Source organism: Salvia hispanica, chromosome 4 (assembly GCF_023119035.1).
Source record: "Salvia hispanica cultivar TCC Black 2014 chromosome 4, UniMelb_Shisp_WGS_1.0, whole genome shotgun sequence".
NCBI classification, from domain to species: domain Eukaryota; kingdom Viridiplantae; phylum Streptophyta; class Magnoliopsida; order Lamiales; family Lamiaceae; genus Salvia; species Salvia hispanica.
This window is the reverse complement of record NC_062968.1, coordinates 48,336,995-48,352,201: the sequence shown is the minus strand read 5'-3', so window position 1 is coordinate 48,352,201 and position 15,207 is coordinate 48,336,995. Positions and strand designations below refer to the sequence as shown.

Below are 15,207 nucleotides of genomic sequence, written 5' to 3'. Positions count from 1 at the left end.
GTTAAGAGCTTCCAACTGAGTAACAAAGGTTTCCAATATCAAAACATTCACTTGGAATGATAAAGAGAATCTAATGTGGACTATCAGAAACAAAGAGGAATTGGAGTATCTTTGTAAAAAAATGTTCAGTAAGGGCATATACTTTTTTCCACTTTGCAATTAAGTTACGATCTGCATAACCCTGATCCAAGCAGAGTGACAGACACATGTATAAGAAAACAAGAACATAAGATGAGAAGAAAGCAAGCAGAAACATATATGCACCACTTAACACCAAGTCACAAGATTAGAATGAAAATAAATAGAATATCGACAATAACAATCAAAGAACCTTCTCTCATCTTATGCTTTGAAGCATGCTTACTGCCGCAACAACTTTTCATCCCGAGTGCATAATACTTTAGAATTTGGATGGATTATCACAATTCACAACCACCCGTATTCTCAAAGTTTAAATTTGATTTATTTCAATTCTTAATTATGACCTTTACGAATTATTGCATGAGATAGGAACACATTAATTAACATTTTCTATTGTTATTTGAGTTGTAATTTAGTGAGGCAAGAATATGATATAATTGTTTCACAGAAATCTCCGTCAATGACCGCATGTCCATAAATAAAGAAGGCAATTAACCATAAGAGATTAGGCTCCACGTTTAATAAATGGAGAAAGTTCAGCTAACTTTTTATAGCCAAAGTTAAGTGGGAAAATATAAAAACTGAACACAAAGTCTTTTTTTTTAATAATAATTAATCTCGATACACATTCAATATGAATGATTTAGGGCTTAATATGATGGAATGGAATGGAGGTCGGAATGAAATGTCAATTTTCTTGGATTTCCTTTGCATTTTCATTAATTCACTCAATCATTCCATCACACCAAGCAAATGAATAGAATGGAAGTAAGAATCACATTCCATTCCACCATTAAATTCCATCATACCAAGCATAACTCATAATGCGTTGATTACTGAGGCACATGCCTAAGATTCTTAATGCTGTTGTGCGGATTAGTGCTAGCCTAGGGGGTGAGCATTTTGATTGAATTTTTAAAAAAAATTAAAATTTTATGAAAAAATGAATCCGATCCCAAGTGTATAAAAATATCAAATTCGATCCAATCCAAAAATCTGAAATGGCAAAGCAATATAATAAAAATCCAAAATTTTAAAAATCTAATGCCAAATATCACTAAAATTGTTCGAACACAAAGGTTTTATATTTGTTAGTTTTATAATTACTAGTGTGTATTTTAATTTTATATAAATATATTTTGAGTTGTTTTAGATTTGAAAATATCTGATCCAATTTGAGCATTTGAAATTTTTAAAAACCTGATACGAACTGGAAAATTTTCAAAATAAATTTTAAATTTCAGTTAAGTTGAGATTGAATTTCTGAATTTCGCCTTGGAATAGTTTACTAAGTGCTAATATATTTTGGAGGCAAATATTCAAAACTGTGTCACTTTTAATTTGCCCTAAAAAAGAATTTGTCACGGTTTCAATAATTATTGAAGCAAGACACCATTCTTTAAATCATTTAAGTGCAATTAATGTGGACAAACTTTGTGTAAGGGGGCATGTATTATTTGTTACTGTACCTTGTTTGCTCTCTTACAATACTTATTCATCTACTACTACTAGTATATTGTTAATTTATAAGCAATGCACAAACTTTTATTCATGTGTATTAACATTATACTTAAAATATCATTATATCACGTTTTTCATTTAAAAAAAAAGGACACCCCCAATCGTTTTTCAATCTTGGGAAAATTGACGTGTGATAGTAATTTGGATACTACATAGTGGTACTAGTCAACTTTCCATTGGTCAATGAATTAAATTGCAAAAATATGTTTAGCGGCAATAATAACCATTTTGGGTTTTATTACTAAAACTTATTAATATCATCATAAACTCCGATCACCTTCATTAAACAGTTATTATTAACAGTAGGAGTACTATTTAAATGCTAAAATATGATTAGGGATAAATTTGAAATGAAGAATTTACAGAAAATGTTAAAGTCTGGGCTTCCACCATTGACGCCGGAGGATTCCTTTTCCTCTACCCAGACCCTGGCTCTGATTTAGTTGACTCCAGCCTCACAATTTCTTCGCCAATTCCTCCCCAGATCTCCCCATGGACGACGAAGACAAGGCCGCGTTGTCGCGGAAACTCATCCATCTGGTAGCCGATATCTCAGCGATTCCCGACTACAGAACCTCCGTCAAGAGGCAGTACACCAATCTAGCTCGCCGCCTCAAGCTGTTGATCCCAATGTTCGAAGAGATTCGCGATACCAGAGAGCCGCTGCCCGAGGACTCCATCAGAGCGCTGGCAGCTCTCGTCACCGCGCTCGCCTCGGCTAAGGAATTGCTCCGCTTCGGTAGCCACGGCAGCAAAATTTATCTGGTCGGGTTTACTCTCTTTTTTTGTGCCATTTCTTGTTACTTATATACCATTGAGTCATTGTTTTCGGTGATTTTTGTTTCATCTGCTTGAATTTGTGTTTGGGGTTTATCTGAAGTTGATTGTCCGAGTTTTTACAAACAATTCTCTTTGTTAAAAGCTCTTAGGATCCGGGGAGGTGTTTTCTCGGTACAAATTATGGATCTCATACATGCTAGTTTAACTTTTATGTACACGATTTCCTGGCAGCAAATGAAGGAAGCAAAGTTAATTCATTATTTTCATATAAGAGATTGGAGTCCGTACAAGATCTGTATCCATTGGTGGGATCTTGTTTGCAGTTATGCTTTCAAGCATACTTACTGCCGCACTTCACTGGGATTTACGTAAAAGTCTAGTGAAGAACTAGGAACATGCCTTGGCCTGATCAAATTTCCATTTCTCTTTTACTCAATTTTTCCAATTTGATCTTTTACTCTTAAATCTGTAGCCCAAAATGACAATCCCACAGTGAAGGAAATGATACCAGATTCTGTAAGATGAAACACTAATTGCAATAGACATCCAGGCTGCAATAGTGTAAATCTGAAAGGTTGCAAGTCGGTAGAACTCTAGTCGGATGTAAAGTGCTAATGGTGCTTCTCCATTTGTCATGAAAGACAGCCACAATGAAAGACATGACATTTATGGAATATTCTCTTTTCCATTTTAAAAATCATCATCCAATGTAGAAATCATGAGGGCTTAACTTGTTTCATTAATGCAATTCTTGGTGTCTTGTTTTATTAATGCCCTATGCTCCAATTATCAAGTCAAAGAGTTGAGGAAAACGATATTGAACTATTTTGCAAGAGCGTTAGGGTGGTTACAGTCGTGCATAACCTGTGAGCTTGGATGCATTATGGAATGCGCTAGCATTTCAGATTGTGCTAATTATTAAGATGTCTCACGTGGAAGTCTACAGTTCGCACTAATTGATTCTTTTGACGTGCCCAAAATTTGTATTGCTCAACAAAAAGCCCTTGCATCGGAGAAAGAAACATGATTCGAAACAAGATTATTTGACGTGGCCTTTTTCATTGACTGAAAACCTCAGCTGCATTTATTATGTTATGTGGAAAATGAAATTATTTCGCTTGTCTTGAAGTAAAGTCACTGTATTCACATGATCCCTATATGATTTCATAAGTGGTATATAAATGGTTCCCATGAAATTTTATGGATCTTCTGAATAATAATAATGACTCTTGGGGCGTATAAGTTACATAAGATCTATTTAATCTTTTCCTTTTCTAGATCCATGGTGCTAGGCATGTTTAAGAATGTCAAAATCTCTCTATCTGTATGTGCATAATTTATCACACATACATCTATATCGGAGCATATTATATCGTACGTTACATATTTTATATCTTAATATGCTTTAAAATGTCAGACTTTCTTTCTCAATTTTTTCATATGCTTTCCTTGGAATTGTCAGTATAAAAGCAGGAAAGCGTCAAAGCTGCATACATTTCTTTCATCGGAACGTGAAATTCATTCTGGAGTTCTTGATCCTTGTTAATCAATAAAATCTTTGTACATAGCATAAACCAAAGCACTTCTTCATCCTATGAAGTATTGTTCTAAATAATTGTATTTAACATTAATTTTTTGTCTGTTCTTCGCTTTTCTTTGGGGAAGTGATTGAAAAACATGTGGCATTTAACCGATTTAACCATAAATTTAATGTCCCCACTCCAGCTGTTTAAAAAGTGCCGGTAATTGGAAAATCCAAATATTATGACAACCGGATAAGGTTCGCTAATTAGTGACATAAACTTTGTTTTTTATTCGTCTTCTTAAGTTTGTCTTTTGCATCACCAAGTTTTATTTGCTTATTGCTCACAAGAGGACCTTAGGAAAATTCCAATGACCAGGAGAAAAATAATCTCGATGCATGAGGTGAGAGACATAAGGAGATGAAACTGGCGAATAATCTCAATTGCTAGTCATGAAACTTACCTATTTTCTTAATGTTAATTTAGCTCGAGAAACTTTGCGGCATGTTTTTCTTTATTTGATCACCTTCTTCAAAACTTAAAATGTGGGTGCCGTTTGGTACAGACAAGACATGTGGTTCATCCAATTTCAATATAATCTCAAGTGTATGCATGCAGGTCTTAGAGAGGGATAAAATTATGAATAGATTTCAAGAAGTGACAGCTGAGTTGGAGCAAGCTTTGAGTGGCATTTCTTTTGAGAAACTTGACATATCTGATGAAGTGAAGGAGCAGGTAAGATATTATCTTCAGATTATTGCTTGAATTATTGTTATTTACTGCAAACTCCATATTCTGTTTCTCCAGTTCCAATGATCAATTATGAATTATGGGATGAGTTAACTACTGCACTCTTGTTGTCTAAATTGTAATGGTCTCTTTGACTTACCGAACTATCTCAAATTACTACGTGTATCTCTATGTATTTCCAGGTTGAGCTTGTTCTTGCTCAGTTCAGAAGAGCCAAGGGAAGGGTAGATGCACCAGATGTTGAGCTGTATGAGGATCTTATGTGTATTTACAACAAGAACAATGATGCTGAAGAAGATATAGATGTATTAAGGAGATTGGTTGACAGACTACAGCTTAGTGGTATTGCAGACTTAACTCAAGAATCACTAGCTTTGCATGAGATGGTTGGAGCCACTGGTGGAGACCCAGAGGAGAGCATAGAGAAGATGTCAATGCTTTTAAAGAAAGTTAAGGAATTTGTGCAGACAACAAATCCAAATCTTGATTCCACTGCAGCTGAGAATTCTTCCCTGAAAAGTAGTGGTGGAAAAGCACAGACTGAAGCAAATCAGATGAACTTTGTTATACCAGATGACTTTCGATGTCCTATCTCCTTAGAGCTGATGATGGATCCTGTCATTGTCTCAACAGGACAGGTACCTTCTTAGATTCTCTTCCTTCACCAATAAAGCTATGCCCTAACTTCGACAAGTTTTTTTTGTTATTTTATAATGCTCATCTGTTTAATCTCTGAATGATGCCTGGTAATATCATTTATTTCTCTGCTGCTAATTACTTTCATTGCAGTAGGGGCAGGCAATGTTGACTGTCTAGCAGCCATAGTATCACTTAACTTGACTTTAGAATAAATAAATATCAACAATGGAATTGCATTAAGATGCTTAACTTCTTCGATAAGCTTTGGTTTTGAGTAACACAGCATCTTGAAGTCAGCTCGTATAGCGCTATCCAGCGGCAATTTGATATAAGGAAAAACTGGTCTATTATGGTCCTATTTTGTTTCAATCAAAGTCATGCCTCTGTTCATGTTTGACGCCAGGCTCTACATCAAATTGTCATCCCTCTAGTTTTCTGTCAAAATTTTCTTGTATTTATAGCAACTACAGTATGCCATGTTGTATTTTTAATGGCTCATACTCACACACAGACTCATCCTCTCTCAAAACTTCTCTCTGGAAAAACTCTAAGCTGCAAGGCTCTCTACTTCCCCTATCCTCTACCGATGGTATAAGTTTTCTTTCCTTTCCTATGTGGAAATAGTTTTCTTCTGTCATCTTAAGTGGAAGAATCTTCCCCTCTTCCTTCTAGGATCTTCTATTCTTCTTTCTCCGGCACATTTGAAGTTTATGTCTTTTGGGGTTTGTTTCTGCCATTTGGAAGTTTACATTTTAGATCCTCATCAGATTTGTGCATCTATAAGGAAGTTGGGTTTATGGTCAATTATTCACTTTTGGAAGTGTTATAGGTAGCTTATTAGCTCTCTGACCCTTATGTAGCCTTGCGAAGATTTAGTGGATTTCTTTTGTTTTCTTTTAGTAATTTTTTTCCTCTTTGTGTCGGTATGTGGATTTCTTTACTACTAATTGAGAAGATTGCATGACTAAAATCTTTGCAGTTATTTGCATTTCATTGTGATAGATGCACTCTCTTCAGCTAAAAAGGAAACCCAATATGCTGACACACGCACGCACGTGCTTTCCCTCATTCACTGATCATATGCACTTCTTAAGTGTCAGTATATTAATATGCTTCATGAACTGTCAATACCGTAGAATCTGCTGAAGTTGTATGACTAAATGACTAGATTTTGACTCGTCCATTGCCTCTCCTGCAGACATATGAAAGGTCATGTATCGAGAAATGGCTGGAAGCAGGACATAGTACCTGTCCTAAGACACAACAAGCTCTTACTAGCAATGCTGTAACACCTAATTACGTTCTCAGAAGTCTCATAGCACAATGGTGCGAGGCAAACGGCATCGAACCACCCAAGCCACCGGGCAGCTCTTACCCCAAGCCTGGATCTGCATGCTCCCCCGCGGAGCGTTCTAAGATAGGAGACCTTCTCTGTAAGCTTACATCTGGCATCCCTGATGATCAGCGGTCTGCAGCAGGTGAAATCCGCCTCCTTGCAAAGCGTAATGCTGACAACCGTGTGGCTATTGCTGAAGCTGGCGCCATCCCTCTGCTTGTCCAGCTTTTGACGACTTCTGATTCCCGCACACAGGAGCATGCTGTTACTGCACTTCTCAACCTTTCCATATTCGAAGATAACAAAGGAAGCATAATATCTTCTGGCGCGGTGCCTAGGATAGTTCACGTGCTCAAGAAAGGGAGCATGGAAGCACGGGAAAATGCTGCCGCCACACTGTTTAGCCTCTCGGTAATAGACGAAAACAAGGTAACTATCGGTGCTTCAGGGGCCATTCCACCATTGGTGACACTACTTAGCGAAGGCACCCAGCGGGGAAAGAAAGATGCCGCAACAGCACTCTTCAACTTGTGCATTTACCAAGGCAACAAGGGTAAGGCTGTGAGGGCGCGCGTCATTCCCACACTGATGCAACTGCTGACCGAGCCTCAAGGCACCATGGTTGACGAAGCGCTCGCGATTCTGGCGATTTTGTCCAGCCACCCAGAAGGAAAGGCAGCAATTGGAGCTGCTGAAGCAGTACCGGTTTTGGTGGATGTCATCGGCAACGGCTCACCCAGGAATAAAGAAAATGCGGCCGCCGTGCTGGTGCACCTCTGCTCTGGAGAGCAGCAATACCTTGGCAAGGCGCAGGAACTCGGCGTGATGGGGCCGCTGCTCGATTTGGTTCAGCATGGCACGGATAGAGGTAAGCGGAAAGCCACCCAGCTGCTGGAGCGGATTAACAGATTTGTGGAGACACAGAAGGCGGCACGGGCAGCGCAGGCGGAGAATCAAACACAGAATCAGGCTTAAAATAGGTGGTGATTCTTGTTTTTGGAGTTATAGCTTGGTCAGAAGGGCAAGGTGGAAGATCATCTGCCCCATCCTAATTAAAGTAATTTATTGGATTAAATTAGAGAGTGAAAGTGGCCAAGCTATGATATTGTGAATGCCAATTGAACCATGTATGTAATCACCCCCAGTTTTTATTTGACAAACATTGCTATCTTCATACTTTTCCCAACTCAATCCTTGCGTTCACGAACAAGTTAGAGATTTTTTTTAGATACATCAGTAATAAATTACAGACGAAGACGACCCCAAAATAATGAAAAATAATCATAAGGCTTCGTTTTGTTATTTCTTGGCTAAAACTTTTCGTCATGAAATTGTAGTTAATGACCCGTCTTTTTAGCATATATTTTCTTCCCCTTTATTTGTGTTTAAAATTAACACTTCTGAATTAGGGTTTGCAAATTGCACGTATGTACTATTATGAACTTTGTTAAGTCTCCAGTTTCAAAACAAAACACTATATATGACCAATTAGTTGACAATAAATATTCCGTTATTATCTCTCGATTGATATCATTATTGTTAGGGTTCAAAAAGTCATCATTGTTTTTCACTTGAAAACTCATTATTGTTAGGGCCGAACTAAACATGATTATAACCTTATTTCCTAAATTGTTTGATTATATATTGACCATTAATTGTATCTTAAAATAGTGATTTACAGTCCATGATCCATCGTTTTACCCATTCCTTAGCTCCATATCACTTTCTACATTCATTATTTAAGAATCGACACTCATAATTCTATCTACAATGTCTACTGATGGGTTTTTTTAGTTATAACATTATTATTTTGTATTATGTGTATCACGTGACTATAAGAGGTTTGGAAGTACGTTATAACTTTAAGATTAGTTAGTGACAATCAGCAGCAGATCCACCATAAGCGTTTGTGGTCTGTTGGTTTTACTTGCCAGTTTCAAGAAAGAGGTTCCGCATGTAAATCATTCTTAATGAACATTTCAATTATTATTTTTGTTTTGATTTCTTTACCTTTTTTTACTGTTTTGTTTTATTCTAACAGTTGAAAGTTCTATATCATTTTTATTTCAATTTTTTTCTGGTGAAAAAACAAATTGTTTATCTTTTTTCATGTTTTATTTTATTCAAACAATTAAAATTTTTATACCAGCATTTTACTTCTTTTTCTATCTTGTTTTATCAAAACAATAGATTTATTTATTTTTTGTTTTGTTTTATGAAAATAATTGGAAGAATAGACGCATTAATCTTTTTTTTTTGTTAAAACAATTTAACGAATAAATATATAGTATATTCTTCTTGAGTAAGATCTTAAATAATAAAAAAATATCTTCTAAACTATTTTATCTTAATTATATTCACATCAATACAAGAAAATTTTAATTAATAAAATATCTATAAATTTTTTATATCATTTTTTGAAAAAAGTACTTAAAAATTTGCTTAAATTATTTATGTTCACAATGTTTACTTCTAAAAACTACTTTATCTATAAATAACAATTCAAACTTTACCCTAAAATTTTATGCCCAGAAATTTACTTATTAGTACTCCCTCCGTCCCATTAGAAATGAAACATTTGTTTTTCGGCATGAGATTTTATGTATTGTTGTTTTGTAAGTTAATGAAGAGAGAATAAAGTAAGAGGGATAAAAAAGTAGAGATGTTGTTATTTTCATTTTAGGAAACGTTTCATTTTATGATCAAAAGATTTATTTCTAAACTACAGGATTTCTTGTGTTTAGTCATTATACTCACATCTATACAAGACATTCATAACTAATAGAGTAAAAAAGATAGTTCGGATTTTCAAACTCCTAAAACTATTTGTCATACCCGGGACTATATAGTCCTGGTTTCGCAACTACTGACAACTCATATCATTTCACATTTTCACTTAGCTAAGTGATTTCTATCTCTTGCAACGCATTCAGTCCGCTAAGACCCTACGGGATGAGCTAGAACATCCACTCTGGGATGGTCTTAACACTTAACAGAGGGCGCTTCCAGAAACAGAAAATGTAACTATAAGAAAGCATGCGTCGTTTTCTAAAGATATAGATGTGACAAAGTCAAAATCTAAATACAAGATGAATTAACAAGATTTTGAAATATAGGATCCAATAAAAAGACAGAAAAAAAAGATGGTATGCATGAACGGAACTTGCATTTTCTAACAGTAGCACAGTATATAGTTGTTGCTTAAAAAAACATGTAGTACTATATCATTCTTGAATTGTCACCAAGAAGCAAAAGAAAAGGGTTATATATAGAAAAGGGCATTTAATTTCATATAAGTTGAGAGCATCATATTAATTCAAGTCCTAATTTTCTTGATCTTACCACACCTAAAATCCCTGAGAATATTGGAAGGAAACATGGCCTCAATTTCATGAGACAAATCTAGCAAAACCATATGCGCCTTCCTCTTGTGCAGTGGCTGTGATTTGGGTTTTCGCGGTGGAGGAGGAGGGCATTTCGGTAAAACCATCTCTCCGCGATCCTCTGTCTTGGGCGTAGTGAACCCTCCACCTTCATCACCCTTTAGGGTTTCTTCTTTGTAGACATCTCCTTTGGTCGTCACGTGCAAATTTATCTCCTTACAACTCATCTTCTTGGGCAGTCCCATTTGGGAAAATGCCTTCGAATTTGCTTGCATCAAAGATTTAAACTACAAGAATATTAGTGCAGATCAAATATGTTGGGTTTTGGATTTGGCGAACTCTCACGTTGAAATTTCTTGGGAGGAAGCAAGAGAAAGCAAATAGCATTTGGCATTTGGTGTTGCTTGAGTTTGAATAATATACTAGTTGCTTAATATAATGAGGGGAAGAGTTTTTCAACAAATATAATCATCGATTTAATGCTTTTCTCTCTTGATTAATTTTGTTGACTTCTTTTTTCTGATTTTGCCTTTTTTCCCCGATGGTTTTTTTTCTGAAACTATGAATAATGATCAAGAAAAGGTCCATTTTGGTGAGGAATCCAATGCAAAGAAACCGTTTCAAATTCCTTAAATCACATTAAAAAGTCATAAATTTCACTATCCCTTTTATGATTCTCCACTAAAGAATTTGGTGCATCTTACACTAGCTATAAAGGAAAAGATGCACTTTATTTTTGTTTATTTTCTGCATGCAAGTATCAAAAGTTAGAATTTTCTTTCGTAAAATTTAATCCGATGTTGCTTTATAATATAGGTATTGATCAAGAAAATGTGTGCGTAAATAGCATTATGCATTAATTTATAGTAAACTGCAATATGTTTTTGGGTGATTTGCATAGAGCATTCAACATTTGGCTTAGTGGTGGACGGGATCAAGTCCGCTGTGATGTGGCGTTTATAATTTTATTTTTATATTTATTTATAAGAAAAAGATAATAGAAGAATATACTAGTTAGTTTAAGTTCCTGTATGAAGACCTATCACATTGCATTGACAAAATCATTAGTCAAAATTATTGAGCGAACTGACCATTCAAAGACATTTCATAGGATACTCCTCAACCGATGAAATTGAAGATCATTTATCTACAAAAAAAGTTGTTTATCTCCCATGTGAAAGTGGGTTAATACACCAAACCTAATGGATTAGTTGCCACCCAATCCCTTTACTTACCAATCTTCTTACTCTATTTGCTTGTTCACATACATAACAATAATTCAATAAATAAATAATCGACTAATTCTTCTACTCCCATGGGAATATTATTCCTCTATAAGTAACTTCAATATTCCAATATTTTTCCCACTGATCACATTCAATATTCTGGACAATAGTCAAGGCAGACTTTAATTAAGTGGCAATTTTTTCAACTGTGATATTTAGATTGCATTTTGTAGCTATCTATAAACAAAAATATAACTTCGTCCATTCAACCTTGTTCCTGAATAAATAATAATATTATTTTTAAATCCACTAATCTGGAACTAACCCTAATTTTGTTGTGATGCTCATGCACATGGCCCACTCCAAAGAAGCATGCTATTCTGTTGTTCATCAAGTGTACATTATATTGAGTGGCAACAATATGCATCATTTCTTAGCACGGCGCCTTTTCATACATCTTAGGATTCCCACTTGGAATTTGGGCTGATAATATTTTTTTACCCCCAATTTAGTGGAGGGGACATTAAATTTTTCTGGATTTCATAATGTTGGAGCAGGAAAGGAAGGGGTCATGATATTGATGTCAATCATTATGAAATAGGCAGATGAAATGATGAAATATGAAGTCTAGCTATGGAGATAATGTCAATTACGGATGAGCTAAATGTCAATTCAATGCACCTTAACTTTATTATCTGTGTATTGGTGGAAGAGTGGTTAATTTCTGAAATCAAACGTTTTATATTTGAATTTTTTTGTGGTACAATTTTTAAACTTTTATATATTTATTAAAATAAGATAAAAAAAATAAAATTTGATGTTTGAGTTTTGTATTTTTTTTTTGTTTGCTCACAACAAACAAAATCACAACACGTGTGATGTGACTCTCTACTTATTTATTCTTAAGAAAACTAATATGCAATCAAAATTTTTAATACTACTACATTGTCTTCCCTAAGCTCTATAGTGAGCTGTTTAAAATTTATTTCGACAGTATAATATACAAGGAAACCACTTTGTAATATATGAAGTCCAAAGAGTATTTTTTTCCATTTCCATCAACATTATTTATTTGGTATTCCCTCCGTCCCATAATAAATGACACACTTTTCTTTTTAGTTTATCTTACAAAATATGTTATATTTTTTTTTTTTAGTAAAAGTTATTTTATATTTTAATATAAATATAATACTTTATCTTTTCATTTTACAATACAAATATTATAAAGTACATCATCTAAAAAAAGTATTGACATCTATTATGCGACGGATCGAGTACTACATGTTTGTGAATTGTGATGAGGCCGAGGGTAATTAAATATAGCATTTCTAAAAAAAGGAAGAGCGACACCAAAATTTGTAAAGTCGCTCCTTTTCAACCTCCAAGAGGAATGCTGGGTTGGTTTAATCCAATTACTAAAAAAAACTAAAATTAATCTATGGGTTCATCATCGATAATGTGATGATAAGGTGGGGCATTTGGGTTACAAAGCAAAGTGCACACACTCTCATGCCCCATAATTACAAATCATTAACTATTTCCCATGCATGTCCCCATCTCTATCTTTATATACATCATCACTATTTCTATGCGTAAGCCAACATTTTTGTATCTTCTATTTTTACCACATCATTTAGTTAAATAAAAATCATTTTACTAATGAGATACAATGAAGATCATTCCGTGAAAAAATTTAATTAGTTAGAATATATACCAAAAACCATGAGTATAAATTTGGTCAGTAGTTCAACACTTCATTATTCGTTAAGCTTACTTTCAGATTTTAAAATAACTAGCTCCACTCACTAATATTTCGTGGATAATTTATATTCATGAATCATTATTAGTACAAATTATTTCAGTCATTGTGTATTGTATGTAAAATGAAACAATTAACTGGGCCATACATTTTGCCCATATGTCTTCTAATTGGGCTCAATTTATTTGATAAATTAACTTTGGGCATAGATTTTAGTTGTGCCTAATTTATGAATATCAAAAAATTGCCAAGTAGTTGGCTCTGGGCCGGCTTAATTAAATAACCGAGCAACATTACCAAAATTATACATCTTGGGCCTATTCCTATATTGTGTTTTAATTTGGTAAAATCTAGTGGCCACATTACGAATATATAAATATAGAAGTACAAACTTATAATAATGAAGATAAATATTGATGTGTTTCTAAAACGATTTTAGAAAATTGTATTTTCGAGTTTTGGAAGAGTAATTAATCTTTATTGTGTATTGTTAAATTTACAAGATATATCAAATAAATGCCCATCCTATAGTTTATTTTATAACAATTTTTTTTTTACTTTATTAACAAATCCTGTTTGATAATCGTATATGTTATTATAAGGACGATATTTATATGAAAAGTAAGTAAAGAACATTCGATTACTTCCTTCAAATATAGTACATCGAATTCATTATAAAATAATGAACCGTGCATGTAGTCTACCTTTGAATACTAAAAAAGATTGATCTCTCTACCATCCAAAATCGAACCTTATGAGGCACACACAATTTAATATGACCCTCTTTATTATGTCAGTGAAAAAGCTTAAACAGGAATTATACTTTTCTATTTTCACAAGTATTAGTCGTTTTCACTGGTATTGGTAGTGGGGTCAAATTAAGACAGATGATCAGATTGGAGTCAAAGTAATTGTGCAATTGTTTACGTATAATTGCTTTTGCATTATCAAACGTGTCTGTAATTTCTTAGTTAATTACCTACCTACTTATTGATATGTATGGACTTAGCTTGGTCCAAGTATTGGTTGATTTAATCTTAGTTGGATATTAGTCTATATTCATTTATATATATATTTCTTTTGCTACTCATATGTAAATGTACTTCTCTATCTTGACTTCAGTGTATCTAATATCTATCATGAATCATATTTGGAACAAAATCATCTTCAAATAAATGTTCTAGTTAGCTTCTGCTATAGAAATGTTGTCAAACTTTCAATTTAGTCTTATCATTATTGCAAATTTTATGTATTAATATACATTTCTATTTCGTCATTAATAAGGGATAAAAAATGTAATATATACTACTACAATATTTCTTTATATTCAATTTTTACGGCTACGGTAGAATACACTTACTTAAATATATAAAGATTAAAGAGTACCGTCTCTTGTACTCATATTGTTCATTCAGACACAAAAATGGGTGTGGGATTGCCCCACAATGAATTAGTCAAAAACTAATCCAAACATATACTATTAATCTATTATTGAGGTGTATTTAATTCAATACATTCGCTATTACACAACAATCTAACAAAGCAATTGGAAAATTAGAAAAATAATGAAAAATTCTCTTCTTGGCCATGACCAAGACCCACAATCCTTTAAATAAGAAAATTAACCCCACAAGCAGAGATTGCACATTACATTTTATCGAGGACCCCGCAACATCTTTTCTAAGAAACTTGGACCAATAAACATACTTGGCGTGCATATATACTTTCTAATTGTGATTATTTGAATTATTAATGCGTGAATTATTCTACTCTCTTGATTGCCTCTATTTTCCTGCATAATTATCCCCCATCCTCATTATGTAATGCCCGTTAATTGCAAGACAAATGAAAACGTACCTACACAACATAGTTTAGTTGATTACATTTTGTTCTTTTAATTAATAGGTTGGGTCGAGTCATCACAATTAAATAGTAGTAGTAATGACGAATCATTATTTAATTGAAAAAATGGAAAAAAATACGACGACAAATTAAATTAGGTATTTTGGATACGATGTTCGCTTTAATTCATTTAATTGGTGTTGAACAACCGCACTCAACTCATTTGAAATCAATGTTTTCTTGTAACAAATTATATAAAAATGAAAATTTGACACAATAACCTAAATTATTATACACATCTTTGTGC

At 33.9% G+C, this 15,207-nt stretch overlaps 1 protein-coding gene across 1 annotated transcript; it reads left to right on the top strand.

The window, feature by feature from the left end:
- The first annotated feature begins 1,998 nt into the window (after nt 1–1,998).
- On the top strand, nt 1,999–7,881 carry LOC125223018 (U-box domain-containing protein 13-like). The gene is made up of 4 exons (XM_048125966.1): nt 1,999–2,427; nt 4,584–4,700; nt 4,898–5,353; nt 6,553–7,881. The coding sequence occupies exons 1-4, from the start codon at nt 2,155–2,157 to the stop codon at nt 7,663–7,665; spliced, it is 1,959 nt and encodes a 652-aa protein (XP_047981923.1). The 5' UTR covers nt 1,999–2,154; the 3' UTR covers nt 7,666–7,881.
- The last annotated feature ends 7,326 nt before the right edge of the window (nt 7,882–15,207 follow it).

Bases quoted from the DNA above. Each gene is read 5' to 3' on its own strand.
- LOC125223018 (XM_048125966.1), top strand. From the start codon at position 2,155: ATGGACGACGAAGACAAGGCCGCGTTGTCGCGGAAACTCATCCATCTG. The intron at 2,428-4,583 runs GTCGGGTTTACT...GTATGCATGCAG, and splicing joins ACGGCAGCAAAATTTATCTG to GTCTTAGAGAGGGATAAAAT. The intron at 5,354-6,552 runs GTACCTTCTTAG...CCTCTCCTGCAG, and splicing joins TCATTGTCTCAACAGGACAG to ACATATGAAAGGTCATGTAT.